This window comes from Tiliqua scincoides, chromosome 5 (assembly GCF_035046505.1).
Source record: "Tiliqua scincoides isolate rTilSci1 chromosome 5, rTilSci1.hap2, whole genome shotgun sequence".
Classification (NCBI taxonomy): domain Eukaryota; kingdom Metazoa; phylum Chordata; class Lepidosauria; order Squamata; family Scincidae; genus Tiliqua; species Tiliqua scincoides.
The window spans coordinates 134,662,828-134,683,908 of record NC_089825.1 but is presented as its reverse complement, the minus strand read 5'-3'; the positions used below and the strand labels follow the sequence as shown (position 1 = coordinate 134,683,908).

At 44.8% G+C, this 21,081-nt stretch overlaps 1 protein-coding gene across 1 annotated transcript; it reads left to right on the top strand.

Moving 5' to 3' along the window:
- The first annotated feature begins 11,718 nt into the window (after positions 1-11,718).
- LOC136653695 (vomeronasal type-2 receptor 26-like) lies at positions 11,719-19,504 on the top strand. The gene is made up of 4 exons (XM_066630578.1): positions 11,719-12,537; positions 14,517-14,744; positions 16,312-16,438; positions 18,603-19,504. Exons 1-4 carry the CDS (start codon positions 11,719-11,721, stop codon positions 19,502-19,504), a joined length of 2,076 nt encoding a protein of 691 aa, XP_066486675.1.
- Positions 19,505-21,081: the final 1,577 nt, after the last annotated feature.

Sequence of the window (21,081 nt, the reverse complement as noted above, 5' to 3'; positions counted from 1 at the left end):
TTCGTGAGGCAAGACGTACCCTCACAGAAGCCATGCTGACTCTCCCTCAGCAAGGCCTGTTCGTCTATGTGTTTTGAGATCCTATCTTTGATGAGGCATTCCACCATCTTACCCAGTATTAATGTTAGGCTGACCGGCCTATAGTTTCCTGGGTCCCCCCTCTTTCCCTTTTTAAAAATAGCCGTGACATTTGCTATCCTCCAATCTTCTGGCACCTACATTTTCTCATTTATCCATATTACACCAATTCATTGAGGAAGATCAGGATAATTACTATCTAATTGCAGAGTCTGAGCCTGAAAGTTAAAAGAAATGGTCCTTTCAAAGGTCAACCGAGTTCAGTGGTGATGGAAGAAATTTAACTCTGCCCTTCCCCCAATTGGGCTAACAGAGGATTCCTTTAGAGCAGGCGGTGGGCAAACCTCTGCCTGCAGGCCATTTGTGGCACTTGGGGACCCCAAATCTGGCCCACAGGGAGACCCCAGTCTCCAATGAGTCTCTGGCCCACGTTAGCCCATGCTGGCCTGCATGCTGGTCGCAAATGCCAGACACAAGCTGCGGGCCAAATTAGAGCAAGGCCTTTTATAGTCTCCATGTGTTTTTATTGCTTTTCCTTGGGCCTGATTTTAAAAGCCCTCCCATTGCCTCTGAACAACTAATGTCTCCCTGCGTTTCTGGCTTGGTCTGTATGTTTTCACGGTGCAAGAGGTGTGTGGCAAACAGTGCATAGTTCTCATGTGGTTCTACATGCCTTTGGGCACAAGCCTAACCAGGTCTACTCAGAAGTAAGTCCTATTTTGTTCAATGGGGCTTACTCTCAGGAAAGTGTGGTTAGGATTGCAGCCTGTATTATAGTTCTCATGTGTATTACAAATAAGCTCAGTCAAATTCATTCATTCATATAAGTTCTGTGTTTAATGTATTCATTTATGAAAATGTATGTAAATTTATTCAAATCTGAAATGTAAATTAATTCTTTTTGCCCGGCCCCCCGACACACTGTCAGAGAGATGATGTAGCCCTCCTGTCAAAATGTTTGCCTACCCCTGTTTTAGAGCTAAACAGGTTTTATGAAGCAACAGCGCACAATGCTCGAGATCATTAGAAAAGGTATTGAGAACATAAAGGCTAATATTATAATGCCGTTGTACAAATCGATGGTAAGGCCACACCTGGAGTATTGTGTCCAGTTCTGGTCACCACATCTCAAAAAGGACATAGTGGAAATGGAAAAGGTGCAAAAGAGAGTGACTAAGATGATTACTGGGCTGGGGCACCTTCCTTATGAGGAAAGACTACAGCGTTTGGGCCTCTTCAGCCTAGAAAAGAGACGCCTGAGGGGGGACATGATTGAGACTTACAAAATTATGCAGGGGATGGACAGAGTGGATATAGAGATGCTCTTTACACTCTCACATAACACCAGAAGCAGGGGATATCCACTAAAATTGAGTGTTGGGAGGGTTAGGACAGACAAAAGAAAATATTTCTTTACGCAGCGTGTGGTTGGTCTGTGGAACTCCTTAGCGCAGGATGTGGTGATGGCATCTGGCCTGGATGCCTTTAAAAGGGGATTGGACAAGTTTCTGGAGGAAAAATCCATTTTGGGTTACAAGCCATGATGTGCAACCTCCTGATTTTAGAAATGGGCTATGTCAGAATGCCAGATGCAAGGGAGGGCACCAGGATGCAGTTATCAGGTGTGCTCCCTGGGGCATTTGGTGGGCTGCTGTGAGATACAGGAAGCTGGACTAGATGGGCCTATGGCCTGACCCAGTGGGCTGTTCTTATGTTCTTTTGTAATGCCTTAGCCTGATAAGATCTGTTTTGCTCTAAAGCAGGTGTGGGCAAACATTGCCTGCACTTGTGGCATCGGCCACTAGATACAATATTGTGTTAAACCAAGCGCACTCCTAAAGCAGAAAATTAGCACCATCGTATTTCGGTTCACACTAGAATGGAAAGTGTCCTGTGTGTACGACAACTTGCTTCTGCAAGTTGTGTCTCTGAGCTGCTTTACATGTAAGTGTGGTAAGCACATCCACAAGCCAAAGAGCTACTGTAGCAGACCGGTTTAGCCCCAGATTTGACACTGTGTTAAGGCGCGTCGTGTATGCATTCCTGGGCCTGGTGTGTATGACTTTCAGCAGTAGCCACAGTAGTGCGCCTGCGGTAGTGCCCCCAGCAGGGCCTCTGAGAGAAATTTTATCAAGGGGTACAAAGTTTCTTTTGGGCCCCTTCCCAAAGAGGAAGGGGGTGAAACCAAGTCAGGGGTGGCAATGGGGTGGGTAGAATGTGGGCAAAACAGGGGGGAAGTGGCAAAAGCCAGAACAGGAGCCAAGGTCTATCAGTCTTCCAATAGATAGGTCAGGTCTACCTGCCTGCCCGGCATTGACAGCATCCCACATGGGCAGTGAGTCTGGGTGAGATTGGAAAATGGAAGATCCCAGGAAATTTCAATGTTCTGATTGACAATACATGCAGATCATAATTTTCCCAAAGGGAGTTACCCCAAATCTTGTCTAACAAAGGTAAAATAAAGTCTAAATGACATGACAAAGTTTCCTGAATTTGTTAAGCTGTTTGTTGTTGAGGATAAATTGATCGCCCAATTTCCTTTGGGTCATTGGTGGACTTGACTGGGAGATCACCTCATATACGGCAGACATCTTAGCTGTTTACAAGATTCCACAGGTCAGAACTGAGCACTTTTCCTAACCTTACATGTAATCTATTCTTCCCTTGTTTTAGGATTAGTGGTGCCACGAGGTACTCAAACAGGATCTGAGTCTCTTGATTCTCCTTCCTTTGTTCTTTCTCTAGCTTCCTTCTTATGTCCCCTTCTGCTCTGGGCATAATAGTCATTCGGCACCCCCTGGGTTTCCCCTCTAAACACCTTCCCCAAAGGGAGCACCTTTGGCTCATTACTTTACGTCCTCTCTTGAACTGGCCCCCTGCTGCCTGGCACTGAAAGTTCACAGCACAGAGGTCCCTGCACAAGCATGGAGGTCTTGCGTGCATGCTACAAGAGTCCCATAGCAAGCCCAATAGCAACTTATTTAAACAATGATGGAGGTATGTTTTGTGAACCAGCATTGCCCATGGCAGAAGCCCCTGCCAGAGAGCAAACTATCCATTTTCAATTGGCTATTGGCTGGAGTGCAGGGTTGTAAATCAAATCAATAAATGCATGCAGTTCTTGAATATTCCATTCCCTCCTGGGAAAATATATTTAAGATGAAAGAGATCAAGTGAAATATAAGGATTAGATACCACCATTTTTCTTATGTTTGCCTTCTCAAAAAAAGTGGTTTCAAAGACTGAAAAGTGTGTTTATATTTTATGGTTCAAAGCAGCTATGAGGATTTCTCTCTGCAGAAGGATGAATAAACAATAACTTCATAAATAAGTACGTAACATGAGCAACAGTATGAATGAAGAGACTTTCAGATACATTAATTGAATTCCCTATCTAATGTAACTGGATTTTTTTTCCCCCAAGTTTTCATATGGCTCATTTGAACCAGCAAAGAGCGACGAGTTCAATTTCCCTTCCTTTTATCGCATGGTCCCCAACGAAGCCCCGCAGTACTGGGGAATTGTCTAATTATGTCTGCATTTTGGATGGAAATGAGTCGGCCTCCTCGCTATGGATGATGATGCTGGAGAATATTTCTTAAAGGTCTTGGAACCCATGCTGTCCCAAACTGGAATTTGTTCAGCCATCATTGTGAGACATAAAGGCAAAGTTTGTTTCACAACCGTAGCTGAACTGATCGATGGATTCCTGAAAAAGATGCCAGTATTCCATGGTACTTTTTCCTTCTCAGTTCACTCCAGTGAGCCTCTTGGATTCACAGAATTCCTTCAGAATATAGTCCCTTTGGAGGGGAAAAAGAAAGAAGATAGTTTTAGGAAGATGTTCTGGGAGAAGGCATTCGGGTGCTCATTTCCTAAACTCGGTGTGCCACTTAAAAATATAGAAACGTGTAGCGGAGAGGAAGACCTGGAGACCCTTCCTGTGCCTTCTTTTGAAATGAGCAGGACTGGTAGCAGTTACAGTATCTATAATGCTGTCTATACTGTGGCACATGCCTTGCATCTCATGCATTCCTCCAGACCCAGAAAATAGAGGATGGAAGCAAAGTGAGCATGGAACCCTGGCAGGTGATGCTTCCTCACTGGTGTACAACACTGGGAATCAGGGACTCAGGGGCTTGGAGGGCAGCTATATGCGCTGATTCCTCTATCAATATCATCCTTTCCATTTCGTCCCCAGCATTTCCCCTTGCCCCTACTCAGACCTGGTGCAAGTCCAGGTAGACGCATAGAGGCCCTTGCAGGCAGGGCCTCTGAGAGGAATTTTATCAGGGTGTGCAAAGTTTCTTTTGGGCCCCTTCCCAAAGTGGAAGGGGGTGAAACAGAGTGGGGGGGTGGCAGTGGGGGTGGGCAGAATGGGGGCAAAACAGGTGGGGAAACTGGCAACAGCTGGAATAGTCTTTGGAGCCCATGTCAAAGTCCAAAGTCCGAAGTCTTCCCAATTTAGAGGTCAGGTCTACCCGCCTGCCCGACTTTGGCAGCCATATACAGTAATACAGAAGAGTAAACACACTCCTAAATCTCTCTAAAGTCTTTCAAATACAGAAAATAATTGCAGGAGACGAGTATCATTGTATTTAGGCTCACACTAGAATGGAAAGTGTCCTGTGGACACCAACACTGACTTCTGCAGCAGCTGCAGTCCCGCAGCTCTGTCGCTGAGCTCCTCTACACTCCTTCGCCAGCGAAAGAGCAACTGCAGCAGGTCAGTTTCCTCCACACTGTTAAGGAATGTATGCATTCCTGGGCCTGGTGTGTTTGGCTTATGGCAGTAGTTGCCACCATGTACCCACGATAATGCCCACAGCATCCCACAGCACATTTAGCTTCCTTAAATGTTACACCAATTCCTGGGTATATTTGGGGTGCCGATTCAAAAAATGGCATCCATTTTGCCCTCTCACGTCTAGTTTTGCAGATATAGTATAGCCTCATTAGTGAATGGTTGAAGCAGCTTCCTCATGAGGAAGCCCACACCATGGCTGATACTGAAACCTTATTTGAACAAAAGAGAGCAATTAATAAGAAGACAGCATTCAAATATCCAGTAGAAGCTCTATTTTTTTTTCTCCTGTCTTCTTGAAACGATTTAGTTTCATGTGTGAATGAGCCTGCCTGAGCTTAGCACTTGGAACATCCTAGACCAGTGCTTCTCAAACATTTTAGCACTGAGTCCCACTTTGAAAAATGACTATCACAACCTATGTATCTTTACTAGACAAAGAAAGAGATCAAGAAAGAAAGAATATTTTTATTTAATAATAAATAAATAAATATTAAAAATCAGGGTCCTGTGCTCCCAAGGCTGCTAGAGATCTTACATATAGTATGTATGTGGACATTTGCTAGACTCTCCCTAGACAATTACTGTTCCCCCGAACCTTGCTACAGTCCTTCCAGGGTATGAGAAGGCTGAATTGGAGAGCAGCCTGTTGAGTGAGGAACTTCCAGACCAGACAAAAGGCTGAAACATGGTTCACACGTGAGCTACGTCATGCCAATTACTAGAGAAAATCAGAATATGTGGCATTTTAATTTGGGGTATGAAGGTGACCTCATCTTCACAGATTAGTATTCCAGCTGTGAGAGCAGTCTTTCCATCTAGTTTTCCCTCTGCTACAATTTCTTCTGCAAACTGGGCAAGGGTGCTAGCAAAGGGTTTTTTAAAAAATATTTTGGAAACTTTTCACAACCCACCAAAAATTGCCTCGTGACCCACTGGTGGCTCCCGACCCACAGTTTGAGAAACACTGTCCTAGATGAATCCCATCATCTTTTCTTATATGTCCCAGCCATATACTGTACAGCCATTATGATGTGTATGTAGAATAAAACATCTGATTGCATGAATGATGAAACACTCTTCTGTAATGAACTTTTGTTTTCTTTGTTCCTTCATTGTGATTCATTCCAAAGTTTCTGGAATGAGTACCCAAGGTCTTACTCTAGAACAGTGTCTCTCAAGGTTTGTCCTCGGCCATCCCACTTCACATGACCCACCTATTTGAAGTACCACTGGAAGTAACTGACAATGACATAACTGGACCAGAACTGGATGCAATACTCCAGGTGTGGTCTTACCATCAATTTGTACAATGGCATTATAATATTGGCTGTTTTATTCTCAATCCCTTTTTTAAATTTTCCCAAGCATTGAACTGGTCTTCTTCATAGCCACTGCACACTCAGTCTTCACTTTCATCGTGCTGTCCACCAACACCCCAAAAACTCTCTCCTGATTCATCACAGAAAGTTCAGAACCCACCAGCTTATGTGTGAAACTTTGACTTTTTTCACCCCAATGTGCATCACTTTATACTTACTTATTGAAGTGTATTAACTGTCCCCCCATTTCAGAGAGATCCTTCTGGAGATCTTCACAATCCCTTCTGCACTTCATCACCCCATCTCCAGGTCATTTATAAACAAATTGAAAAGCACCAATTCTGGGACCAATCCTTGGGGCACACTGTTTTCACCTCTCTCTACTGTGAAAATTGCAAATTGACAACCACTCTCTATTTCCTGGTCTTTGACCAGTTCCTAATTTATAAAATGACCTGTCCTTTTAATCCCTGACTGTGGAGATTTATCAGCAGCCTTTGATAAGGGTCTCTGTCAAACGCCTACTGAAATTCAGATATATAATGTCCACGGGTTCTCCCGCATCCACATGCCTGTTGACCTTTTCAAAGAATTCCTGAGCATGAAATTGCAAAAGGACAATTCTAAATTTGCAAAATAGAGAATTTGGGCTGGTCCAGCTCAACATGGAATGGTATAAAAAGCTGCACCTCTTCAAACAACAGTTAAAGGCAGAGGTTCTCAAACTGGGATGTTGTGCTGATCAATATGCTGATGACACCCAGCCCTATCTCTCCTTTCCTCCAGACTCCAGGGTGGCGGTTGAGGGCCTGGAGCGCTGTCTGGAAGCAGTGAGGATCTGGATGGGGGCTAACAAGCTGAAATTAAATCCGGATAAGACAGAGGCTCTCCTGGTTCGGAAATCCTCGATGCAGGTGCTGGATTATCAGCTTGCTCTGAATGGGGTTGCACTCCCTCTGAAGGAGCAGGTCCGCAGCTTGGGGGTCCACCTGGACTCGCAGCTGCTCCTGGATTCCCAGGTGGCGGCTGTGGCTAGGGGGGCCTTTGCTCAGCTTCGGCTGGTGCGCCAGCTGCGTCCGTACTTGGATCGTGCAGACCTGGCCACGGTGATCCATGCTACGGTGACATCGAGGTTAGATTATTGTAACGCGCTTTATGTGGGGCTGCCCCTGAAGACGGTTCGGAAACTGCAATTAATGCAGAATGCGGCGGCCCGTGTGGTCACTGGAGCTAGGCGGTTTGACTCTGTCAGCCCGCTTCTCCGGGGGCTGCATTGGCTGCCCATTCGTTTCCGGGCCCAATTCAAGGTGCTGGTTTTGACCTTTAAAGCCCTATACTGCTCTGGGCCAGGTTATCTTAGAGATCGCCTACTCCCATACAATCCGGCTCGTCCTCTCAGGTCATCAGAGAAGGCCTTTTTACAAGTGCCGCCGCCTAAGGAGGTACGTGGGGCGGCGGCAAGAAATAGGGCCTTCTCAGTAGTGGCACCAACGTTGTGGAACTCCCTTCCCCTTGACTTGAGAATGGCTCCCTCTCTTGAGTCCTTTCGGCGAGGCCTGAAGACCTTGTTGTTTAACCAAGCCTTCTGACGTTCTGGCCTTTTTAACATCTTTTATATATCTTTTAGTTGCTTTTTTACAGGCCCGATTCCTCTAAGAACTGCTGTTTTATGCTCTTTTATTCTGACTCTTCTGACTACTGTTTTGATGGGTTCTGCTAATGTGTTTTTTAATATGTTTTTATCTGTGAAATTATGTTTTAATTTGTTTTATATGTTGTTAGCCGCCCTGGGTCCCTTTTTGGGAGAAGGGCGGGATAAAAATAAAGTTTTATTATTATTATTATTATTGTGACATCCCAGCCAGGGAAGCCCCGTCTCTGTCCCCTTAAGGGTCACTTCGATGGTGAAGGAAGCAACATGATCACCACGATTGTGCTGTTGCCGAGGATAAAAAGGGTTTTTTAACTCACCATTAGCAGTGCCGGCCCACTAGGTGGTGCGGGGACCCCCATGTCTCAGAACAACTAAAAATACCTATCCCAACCCACTTTTGGTTTCGCAGTTGCAAACCGGAAGTGGGCCGTGATTGCTATTTTTAGTTGTTCTGAGATGTGGGGAGCCCAGCAAAGGGTCCAAGGGCTCCTTGAAGCCCCCCCAAGTCACTGCTAACGGTAAGTTTAAAAAACTCCTTCTATCCCCAGCAGCGATGTGATCGCGGCAATCTCGTCACTGCCTTTGCCCCCCACCCCCGCAAGCACTTTCCCCTGTTTCCAAACTCCCAGAGAGTTTGGGAACCTCTGGATTAACAGAGATGATACAATAGATGTATCATCTATTGTATCATCTCCTTTTGTGTCTGATCAATGTGAGTGAGTCTGAAACTGTTGAGTAGCAAACAGGTTTGCCTCCTTTGACCACAAGGAAGTAAGAAAAACGCATAGCAAAATTAAAGTACTCCCTTGTAATTTCAGCAATCAGTGCCATCGATTCCCAAGGGCAAAGCTCTTTCCAAACACACACAAGAAAAATATCAGTGAGCAAGCCTGGGAGTGGTTATAAAAACTGTAGGGTACAATTCCCAGCTCAGATTAGGGACCATTGACAGGCAAGGCTCTGTCAATTTCATCCTTTTCCTCTAAATCAGCCTTTCAAGTTCCAGGAACAGGGATTCAAGTCTGGCTTTTTTAACATGGTTGAGATTAAGGAGAAAAGGGGGCTTATCCATCATGCTGCTGTTGCTGTTGCTATTGCTACCTCCAATGGTGTGCAAAGCACATGCTGAGAAGTGTGCGGGGGATGTTCCCATGCTTATCCGACATGAGTGGTACCAGCCTGGAGAGATTCTTATTGGCGGGATCGTATCTAGTATCAGTTACATGTTTCCAAAATTTTTCTTTGAAAAACATCCTTCTAAGCAAGAGATTAAAAAATTACCACTGTAAGGAGTTCTCTCACCTCCTCCTCCAATAGTCTAATATATATTTTTGGCACTCTGCATCTTGGCATGTCCACAACAGATCTGAGAGTTTGGGGGAAAATGAGTTGTGCACTTAAGACATTTTTGGGGACATTAATGAATAGCTATGAACTACGAACAATTTAACATTTGAAATGATTAAAAGTCATACAAAGAAACATACATGCTAAGCTCAAAAAGGACATTTTGGGCGCAATCCTAACCCAATTTCCAGCACCAACATAAGGGTAAAGCAACTTTGAGGTAAGGGAACAAACATTGACCTACCTTGAGGAGGCCTCTGTGACTTCCTGCCATCTGCAGGATGCAGCACATGCCCCACTGGCACAGCTATGCCAGTGCAGGAAAATGGGTTAGGATTGTGCCCTTTGGACTGTAGTAAAAAGCATTTCAATTCACATATAATATCATACAGTTCTTTTTATTACCTGTCGTGTTTTGGTTTCCTGTCTAGTGACCATGGAAGCCTTGCTCTCAACAATACTCTTCTAGTTGTCTGTTACATAAATTAGATTTTGGCTGCAATTCTATCCACACTTACCTGGGAGTAAGCCCCCTTGACTATACTGGGACTAAATCTGAGTAGGCATTCATAGGATTAGGCTTTCAGTTGATGTCATCTCTTCCAAGAGCACAGAAACCGGGCTATCCCGGATGGAGGATTCTTTGGCCAGCCTGAAAGTTACCAGACTAAGGGCTCAATCCTGTCCAACTTTCCAGTGCCAATGCAAGTGCAATGCAACCCCAAGGCAAGGAAACAAATGTTCCCTAACATTGAGGACGCTTTCATGACTATCCCCACACTGCAGGATGCAGTGCATGCCCTGTTTGCATGGCTGCATCAGTGCTAGAAAGTAAATAGGATTGGGCCCTAAACGACATAGCTCAGAGAGCACCTCAGGCATAAAATCCCCATTTTAAAATGTTCCACAGAGAAAGCACTATAGTTGAGAATCTTTCTTCCCAATTTTTGGACCGCAAGGAGAGGCTCCAATAGATTGGATAGCTTGGACATTCCTGATATTCTGCAGGAATGTGGTTTGATGTTCAGATATCATTCAGGATGGTTAAGCATCAAAACAACCATACTCTTTAAGGAGAATCTTTCTGTTACTGACCATATCAGGAGCCTCAATGAGGCTTCCGTGTGGTCCTAGAGGTGCACAAGTTTCCGTGCCCAGGGCATTTGCCCCTTTCACTTCATGGCAGGTTCGCCATTGACAAATGAAAATTTTATCCAGTTGGATTTCTGATTTGGTTCACAAGCTTGGAAAAGTGTCATCCATTCTGAATAGATGGTTCTATATTATCATTCTGTGTGCTTGTGTGTGCGCCGATAAATTTCAAATATTATTTAGATTGCAGACTGGGCTGTGCCTCACTTCAGAAATATCGTTCACGTAAACAGTAATACCTGCTCTTTTCAGCAGAGGAGAAATATGACAAACTAGATTTCCAGTGGATTCTGTCACAAGTACCTTTACTGGCTCGACAAGCACCTGTTGGAGTGCTGTAAGAGGATTTTCTGCCTAAGGCAGGGGTTTGGACTAGATGACCTATTAGGCACCTTCCAACTCTAGGATTCTATGATTTTTATCCGCATTTCACTACCAAGCAGCTCAAACTCTTAGAGCCTGGGAGGGCCAGTTAGTTGCTAAAATGTATTCAGACACTGTTGGATTCTACTTAAAACTGTCAGACACTTCCTTTGCAGAATGATAACAAAGATGTACCAGCACATCCTGGCCTTGGCTTTTGCCATAGATGAGATCAATGAAAACTCTGAAATCTTGCCCAATATCACTCTGGGATTTCATATCTATGACAGCTACGGTGTGGCAAGGACAACCTACCGCAATATTCTGGGCCTGCTCTTTCAATCATCAAGGTTCATCCCCAACTACAACTGTGGCTCCAAGAAAAATTTAATTGGAGCCGTTGGTGGACTTTACTCTGATATCTCCTCATATATGGCAAACACCTTAGGTCTTTTCAAGATTCCACAGGTAAGAACTGTCCTTGGGAGGGCCACAAACACTTTTCTTCATTTCACATGCAAGTCACTCTTCCCTTCTTTTATGATTAGATGTGTCACCCGGTACTCAGGGCAGGAACATTCTCTTCTGAAAAAAATATATGTAGGATTAAAGAGATAAGTGAAATCTAAGAATTTTTCTATTTTGGAGTATATCAGATGGCACAAACATTTCAGCCTTCCCAAATATGTTTTTCCCCCTCAAAAAATAAAAAAATAAATAATTGAATTATCTTCTGTAGAAGTGGGACAAAATACACAGTTTTTCTTGAAACAGTTTAAAGACTGGCAAGTACATTTATAATTCAACCCAAGCAGCCATGAGGATTTCTATCTTTAAAAAAAAGTTAGTTAGAAATTAATTACTAAGCAAGTACATAATATGAATTTCAAATAATTCTATTTCATGCCTAAAGTAACTGGGTTCTATTTTTCAAGTTTTCCTATGGCTCATTTGAACCAGGAAAGAAGGACAAGTCCAAACTGCCTTCCTTTTATCGCATGGTCCCCAATGAAGCCCTTCAGTACTGGGGAATTGTCCAGTTATGTCTGCATTTTGGATGGAAATGGGTTGGCCTCCTTGCTATGGATAATGAAGCTGGAGAACATTTCTTACAGGTCTTGGAACCCATGCTGTCCCAAAATGAAATTTGTTCAGCCTTCACTGAAAGGCATAAAGGGAGAATTCATGCTGTGACAATAACTGAATATCTCCAAGAACTTGTGAACAATATGCCAGTGTTCCTGGGGAGTAAAGCCAATGCAATTGTTTTCTATGGGGACATTCCAAATATTGTATCATTGACGACCACTATATGCTCTATAAATATGATTCCTCTGGTCATTCCTGAATTTAAACCCCCTGAAGGTAAATTGTGGATTATGACAGCCCAGATTGATTTTACAAGCAACATCTATTACAAGATAGTTAATATTCAGCCATTCCGTGATGCTCTCTTCCACGGTGCTCTTTCCTTCTCAATTCATTCCAATCAGCCTCCTGGATTCACAGACTTTGTTCAGAATATAGACCCTTTGGAGGATAAAAGTAATGGCTTTATGAAGATGTTCTGGGAGCATGCATTTGGCTGTTCGTTCCCAAAACTTGGTGTGCCTCCAAGGAGTAGAAGACAATGTACCGGAGAGGAGGAGCTGGAGAGCCTCCCTGCACCTGTTTTTGAAATGAGAATGACAGGCCACAGCTATAGTATCTATAATGCTGTCTATGCAGTGGCACATGCCTTGCATCTCTTGCCTTCCCCCAGAGCCAGATATGAAGAAATAGGGAATGGAAAAAGACTGATCATGGAGCCCTGGCAGGTAATCCTGTCAATCCAATATTACCATTTTACTGTGAGTCCTCAGGTTCCTGAAAGGTGATAGCTGACTGGTTGTGTTCCCCAAGTTCCCCTGTTTTTTTTTTCTGTGCATTTATCTGCATTTGGGGGCGTTTGCTGTGCCATTCAGATGCTGGGAGCAGGAGGTTTGCAGTCCTCTGTTCTGCAAAACATCATTTTTGTTTCGCTTTTCTCTTCCATTTGAGTCTGAAAGTTTGAATCAGGAATGAACTAGCTGCTTGGCTCATGTTCCTGCCAGTTCTGCTCCGGGAAGGAAAGACTTCGTCGGGTAAACCAGTGACTGTGTTAAAACCGAGCACTAAAAGTTCCAAGCTGACAAGAAGGAGTGCTCTCTTTCTTCCAGAAGCCCAAAGCCCATGTAGTGGGCTCTGGGTGGAAGGGACTCACTGAAGATGAGTGAAAATGTTGGATACCTGGATAACCCTGAAAAGGCAGGAATAAGTCTAGCTAGAGATCATCAGTGCTTATGGTTTTTTTTGCCATTCGTAGTCCTTCCACAATGCATTCAGGCCTCTTCAGCCTAGAAAAGAGGCACATGAGAGGGGGAAGACTGAGGGCCCAATCCTAACCAATTTTGCAGCATTGGCATAGCTGTGCTAGTGGGACATGTGCTGCATCCTGCAGATGGGGAGCAGTCACGGAGGCCTCCTCAAGGTACGGCAATGTTTGTTCCCTTACCTCAAAGTTGTATTACCCTTATGTCGGTGCTGGAAAGTGAGTTAGGATTGCGCCCAGAGACATACAAAATTATGCCTGGGAAGGACAGAGTGGATAGAGAGATGCTCTTTTCCCTCTCACACAACACCAGAACCAGGGAACATCTGCTAAAATTGAGTGTTGGGAGAGTTAGGACAGACAAAAAAAATACTTCTTCACTCAGTGTGTAGTTAATCTGTGGAACTCCTTGCCACAGGATGTGGTGATGGCATCTGGCCTAGATGCCTTTAAAAGGGAATTGGACAAATTTCAGGAGGAAAAATCCATCACGGGTTACAAGCCATAATGTGTATGTGCAACCTCCTGATTTTAGAAATGGGTTATGTCAGAATGCCAGATGCAAGGGAGGGCACCAAGATTCAGGTCTCTTGCTGTTTTGTGTGCTCCTTGGGCATTTGGTGGGCCACTGTGAGACACAGGAAGCTGAACTAGATGGGCCTATGGCCCGATCCAGCGGGGCTGTTCTTATGTCCTCAGATTTAACTTGCAGCTGGTCCTTTTAACATGCAACACGAAGTGCCTCAGCACCATCTGCTGGCATAAATTATAAGTGCAGTTGGGAATACCCCTTAGTCAAGTTTATTTCCTCTTTATCTGCTTTTATCCACCATTTCATTTTTCCCTTTTTGGTTAGAATTTTAGTAATTTGTTTACAGTATAAATGAACAGCACTGTGGATTGTCAAATCTACTTCCTCTACAAGTGCTAGTATGAGAATGATTTTGATAGAAAACACAGAGGTTCAATTTTTTTTTCAAAGCGGGGGCTTTGCCCAGTTAGCCCCTCTCTCTAGCCTGATCTCCTGGCTGGTGGCAGAGGTGACATCGTACCAAAGCTTTTCTGCATTCTGCTGAGTGTCCAAGCAGGGGAAAGAGGGGGGCAGGAAAGGCATGAGTGTGCTAACCGCTAGGCCCTACTGCCCTGGATCAGCCCATAGATGCTGAGAAGCCCTCCCTCTACCAGGACATGTGGTTCTTTTCAGAAGTTCTCCCAATCAGCATCATAACCAACTCAAGCAATGATTTGGCATAGAATCTGGCTAGGATCTTTCCTTTACATGGTCCCTAAAGAAGCTATGGTCGAATATAACTTGTCAAAGAATAATCTATCAAACCCTTTTCACTCTAAGAAGGAAATTCATATGGGGAATTCAGTTTAGACCAGCTTACTAGGAATATTATTGTAGGTTTTAAACCTGATGCTTTCATGCCTCTTTCCACCCAGCTCCACTCACCTCTTCTGAGGCTCTCGTTCAACAACAGTTGTGGAGAGGAAATTAAGTTCAACGAACATGGAGAATTAGCAGCTGGATTTGATATTACAAACTTGATCACTTTCAGGAATGACTCCTATGTCAGAGTCAAAGTGGGGAGTTTGAATCTTCAGGCTGATTCGGGCATAACATTTGCCATTGATGTGGATGGAATTGAGTGGCCTGACTATTTTATTCAGGTTGGGGAATCTTGTTTTTTTGCAAGATAAATATTTCCTGGCAAAATTTGAAATTTTGTTTTACTATGTGCAGAGAGACGCAGGTAGGTGGCAGTGGGTGTCTGGGGGTCCAGTTCCTACTCACCTGTACATTTCCCTGCAGTTCTTAGAGGCACATTTATTCCAAACTTATCATTTTCACCACCACCCCCATAGATGCACCAGCACCAAAACAACAACCGCTGCATCCTAAGGTGGGGGTCAGTTGCAGAGTTCTTCTCTAGGTAAGGGAACAATAGTTCCTTTACTCAGAGGTAAATATCCACAACACAGAGGGGTATATTCTGACCTTCAACATCTATTTTGCTGTCACAATTCTGTACTGACCTGTGTGCAGGATCAGGTCCAGGAAGGGGATGAAGATATCCAATGGGACGATATCTTCCCATCTCCTGCCCCTTCCACCCCTCTACCCCCCAGTTGCCCTCTTTCCATCCCCTCCTGCCTCTCCTGATGTTTTGCTACTTGCACTGACTACTTAGTGGCAGTCAGTGCCAGTGTAAGAAGAGAACCAACACAGCATGGCTTGGTGTAATAGGCATAAGATTGGGCCCTGAATTTTGGAAGTGATCAGCTAAATACAGGCTCCCGGAAGAGCTTGACAGCCCAAGACTCAAGCAGAAGCCTCACTTTTTATTGTCAGCCCACTCATCCCTACCCACACTGTCAAGTTAGCTGTCAAGGAGCCTTGCGTGATCCTTGAAAAGTTCCATGTGTGACTGCACCTTGCTTGTGCAGCACTTTGAACCCTGTGGAGAAAAGCCATCTTCTAGTAGCGAACAAAGTTGTTAAGTGACACAAAAGAAGGCTCCCCAGCCCTGCAATGCTCAAAAACAGCATGGTCAGATAAGTGGCCCAATCCTACTGGTCCTCTCCCCCGCCAGAATGCATATTCCAGTGACTGGGTGTGTTTTCTGAGCACTGCATATATCAAGGTACTGTAACACACTGCCTAGCTGCCACTGTAAGAAATGAAAGACCAGACCCTCATGCTGGTAGCCACCTCAAGTACCCCAGCACTGGTAAGTTGGTACAGGGGTGGGCGGTGCTCTGGAGTCAGTGGAACAAGGAGGCAAGTGGGCAGAATGGGGTGGAGACGCAAGCAAGGAGTAGAGCAGATCAAGGCCAGGAAAGGGGTGGTGTCAGCAGCAGCACTGCTGCCAAAATCTGATCCCCCTTCCTAGCCTGGATTCATCCTTCTGAGTCCACTCAGACCCGTAACTGGCAAATGTCCAATGAGACTCAACGGGCAGCAAAGGCCAGGTCAAGGAAACAACTGCTACCTCCTCCTTCTTGACCTCAATACACCAGGGCTCCATCCAAGTGTGGAAACTGTTATCATCCTCTAATTGTATTTATGTTTTTGTCATAAATAATTCTGAGAACATTTGACCAAATGTGCCACCTGTGAGCTCAAGGATAGTATTATACACTGTCATCACCCCTCTTCTTAACTGGCACGTCATTTGTACACCAAAACTCCCCAAACATGCTTGGTGTTAATGCTAAAACTTCCTCGATTTGACAGGTGCCACCCTTGTCTCTCTGTAATGATAACTGCCCACCTGGTTCCAGCAGGAAAAGGAAGGAAGGGGAGAAATTTTGCTGCTATGATTGTGCTCCGTGTCCAGAAGGGAAGATCTCAAATCAAACCGGTAAGCTGTGTATAGTTCAGAAATTTGAATTGGATTAATCCTATCCAGTGCTTTTTTTGTAAAAAAAATAGGGGCAGGAACTCACAACTTTTTATTTATTTATTTATTTATTTATTTATTTATTTATTTATTTATTTATTTAATATTTATTTATTTATTTATTTATTTATTTTAAAGCCATTTTTATACACGCGCGCGCGCACGCACACACACACACACACACACACACACACACACACACACACGTCCATCTCGTGTGAGCTCCCTGATAGCAAAAGCACTCCTGCCACAGCTGGAGTGAAACACCCCTTTTTTTTAGGTTGGGAGGTGCTCCATTGGCCTATAGGAAACTCTCTCCATTGGGCTACAGGAAAGCCTGCACAGTAGTTAAAGTGTTCAGAACAAATATATAAGGTCTTGAGCCCAGCTGGTGGCCATCAGTGCCTCAAGTGTTAGTTCCAAACACTTTGAGCCTAAGAGCTCTGGTGGCTCAATGGCTAAACTGCAGGTCTGTGGAGCCAGAGGCTTGGGGTTCAAATCCCTATGAGGAATCATTTTTTTTAGGTGGAAAGGTGCTCCATGGCTGCAAAATATAAAGGTTGGTTGCTAGTTGCCAAAAGGGGGGCCATTTGAGGCTGCAAAACTCCTCAAAGTTCAGTCCCAGGCAGGCTCTTTTTTGACCTTTTTTTTTTTAAGTTCCAGTTAGGACTTAACCCACAGTTAAGCTCCTGGAGTGAGCCCCCTGCTGGAGGCTGTGGGTTAAGTCCTACCTGGGACTTTAAAAAAAAAGGTCAAAAAAGAGCCTGCCTGGGACTGAACTTTGAGGAGTTTTGCAGCTTCAACTGGCCCCCCTTTTGGCAACTAGCAACCAACCTTTATATTTTGCAGCAATGGAGCACCTTCCCACCTTAAAAAAATTATATTATTCCTCACTGGGATTTGAACCCCTAGCCTCTGGCTCCACAGACCTGCAGTTTAGCCATTGAGCCACCAGAGCTCTTAGGCTCAAAGTGTTTGGAACTAATACTTGAGGGACTGATGGACACCAGCTGGGCTGAAGACCATATATATTAGTTCTGAACACTTTAACAATAGGCTTTCCTATAGCCCAATGGAGAGAGTGCTGGGCTGTGGAGCACAAGGTTGGAGGTTCGAATCCCTCCCTAGCCAGCAGTGCGGAGCGGGGTGGTGCAGGCAGGGGAAAAAAGGTGGGGGCAAGGAGGAGGGAAAAAAGGGGGTGGGGCGGTGCAGGCAGGAGGGAAAAAGGTGGGGGCAGGGAGGGGGGGGAAAAGTTGCTGGAACACCGTTCCGGTGCATTCCATTACAAAAAAAGCCCTGATCCTATCTAACCCCTCTCCCCCTCCCCTCTGGAGCAGCCTTCCACTGGAGCACACACTGCATCCCGAAAGGGGAAGTCCCCGATGTCTCAGCGAGATTCTTGGTTCCCTTGCCCCAGGGGTACACTGCCAGGATGGGACAATTTTGCTGGGGCAGGTCCAAGCAGACTTGGCAAGCTGGATTCAGTTGCAGACCTGGCCCCTGTGCTGCCCAGGGACCACAACATGCCACCCCCTGCAACACGCTGCCCCCCACCGGGGATACTTATGCACCCTATGAAGCCTCACACAACGTTCGTAGGTGCTCTGAAAGCATTCTGAGTTCTCTGGAGCACCATTAAACAGGGCACTCCGGAGAACTCAGAAGGCTTCCGGAGCACCCTTGAATGCAGCACGGGGCTTCTGCCTGCCCCCAGAATGGCTCTGAGGGGCAGGTGGCAGCAGCAGTGCTGCAGCAGGCACAGCAGTTCCACCACCATGGGGCCCACAGGCATGGCACCTGGGGCTTTTGCCCCCCACCTACCCTCTCCAGGGCTGCCACTGGGTGGGTTGAGGCCAGGAAAAAGGATAGGATATCAGCAAAGATGCTGCAGCTGATAATGCCCCCTACCCATCCTTGACACACATTCCATCACACCCCAATCTCTACCCTGTTCCTCCCACCCCCCTACCCATTCTTCCCACCAACCACCACCCTTCCAGCAGCACAGCAGGCCCATAAGATTGGGCTGCTAGTGTGTTGAAAGCACTGACACTCTTGGAAGAACAGATCGTCATTCCTGGTAACAATTATAGTAGCTTGAAGGTGGTATGTGTTCTTTTTCCAGACATGGATTACTGTATTCCTTGCATGGAAGATCATTACCCAAACAAGCACCAAGATGGATGCATTCCCAAGACACCAACCTTTTTATCTTATGCAGAACCCCTGGGCATAACTTTAGCTGCCTTGGCTCTTTTCTTTGCTGTGATCACAGCTGTGGTGCTGGGAATCTTCATTCAGCAAAGGGACACTCCCATCGTCAAAGCCAACAACCGCAGCCTCACCTATGTTCTTCTCACTTCCCTCCTTCTTTGCTTCCTCTGCTCATTGCTCTTCATCGGAAAGTCTACAAACACAACCTGCCTTCTCCGGCAAACAGCCTTTGGCCTCATCTTCTCTGTTGCTGTTTCGTCTGTCTTGGCCAAAACCATCACAGTGGTGGTGGCATTCATGGCCTCCAAGCCTGGAAACATTTTCCGGAAATGGGTGGGGAAAAGATTGGCACACTTTATTGTCTTATCCTGCACTCTTTTTCAAGTAGGCATTTGTGCTGCTTGGTTGGCTGTTTCTCCTCCATTCCCCGAGCTGGACATGCACTCACAGATTAGAGAAGTTGTGGTGGAATGTAATGAAGGTTCGGCCACCATGTTTTACTTTGTCCTGGGCTACATGGGCTTCCTGGCCTCTGTCAGCTTCAGTGTGGCTTTTCTAGCCAGGAAACTGCCAGACAGTTTCAATGAAGCCAAATTCATTACCTTCAGCATGCTGGTCTTTTGCAGCGTTTGGTTGTCCTTTGTGCCAACCTACCTGAGCACAAGGGGAAAAGCCATGGTGGCTGTAGAGATCTTCTCCATCTTGGCCTCCAGTGCTGGGCTACTAGGCTGCATCTTTTCTCCCAAATGCTACATCATTCTCCTGCGGCCTGATTTGAACAAACGAGAACAGTTAATAAGAAGACAAAAATGAGATATCTGATAATCAGTCTTTTTCCTTCAGTTTCCTGTCTCTGACATATGGAAAGAGCTGGTGTTCTGTCCAAAGGTGAAGCCTGGGATGATTATACATAAGAATCTAATCTACGCACCCCCCCTCCAACAAAATGACTGTGATTTGTACCTAGAATAAAAACTCTCAGTTTAAACATTGTGAAAATGTACTTATTCCATAGGTTGCATTTTTCTTGGTTTCCTGGCAGAAGCTCAGGGTGAAATTTTGGAATAACAAGAGCTGAACCCAGAGTATCCTATTTTATTGTTAACTTAAAACTATTAAAATAACAATGTTTTCTTTGAATTATTTTATTCATAGTCATCTTCGAGTCAGGAACAGTGGCTTCAGCATAGAAAGGGGGTATGAATCCCATGGCTAATCATGTCTCAGTGGCTTCCCATCTAGTCCCTGGCATAATACTATCAAACAATTACAGTGCACTGCATAATATTGAAAATTGTGCATCTACATTTTCTCATTTATCCATATTACAACAATTCATTGAGGAAGATCAGGATAATCACTATCTAATTGCAGAGGCCGAACCTGAAAATTAAAAGAAATGGTCTTTTCAAAGGCCAAATACCGAGTTCAGTGGTGATGGAAGAATTTTAACTCTGCCCTTCCCCCAATTGCGCTAACATAGGATTCCTTTAGAGCAGGGGGTGGGCAGACCCCTGCCTGCGGGCCATTTGTGGCACTTGGGGACCCCAAATCCAGCCCACAGGGATACCCCAGTCTCCAATGAGCCTCTGGTCCACGTTAGCCCATGCTGGCTCCATGCTGGTCACAAATGCCAGACACAAGTAAGGCCAAATTAGGGTAAGGCCTTTTATAGTCTCCATGTGTTTTTATTGCTTTTCCGTGGGCCTGATTTTAAATGCCCTCCCATTGCCTCTGAACAACTAATGTCTCCATGCGTTTCTGGCTTGGTCTGTATGTTTTCACGGTGCAAGAGGTGTGTGGGAAACAGTGCATAGCTCTCATGTGGTTCTACATGCCTTTGGGCACAAGCCTAACCAGGTCTACTCAGAAGTAAGTCCTATTTTGTTCAATGGGGCTTACTTTCAGGAAAGTGTGGTTAGGATTACAGCCTGTATTATAGTACTCATGTGTATTATAAATAAGCTCAATCAAATTCATTCATTCATATAAGTTCCATGTCTAATGTATTCATTTATGAAAATGTATGCAAATTTATTCAAATTTGAAATGTAAATCAATTCTTTTCTCCCAGCCCCCCCCCCTGACACAGTGTCAGCAAAATGATGTGGCCCTCCTGTCAGAATGTTTGCCTACCCCTGCTTTAGAGCTAAACAGGTTTTATCAAGCAACAGCACACCATGGCTTTGCTTTGAATTGAATTGAAATTTATTATTATATAACCATAGGTCATTTCAATATATGAGAGAACATATTACAATATATACATATAAAAGCACACAATAGCATTGCAACCTACAAAACACGTAAAATTAGGCAAATGATTTTAATACTTAACGTAGGTCAAAACCATAAAATAGAGGATATTTTTGGAATAGTTCAAAAGTGAA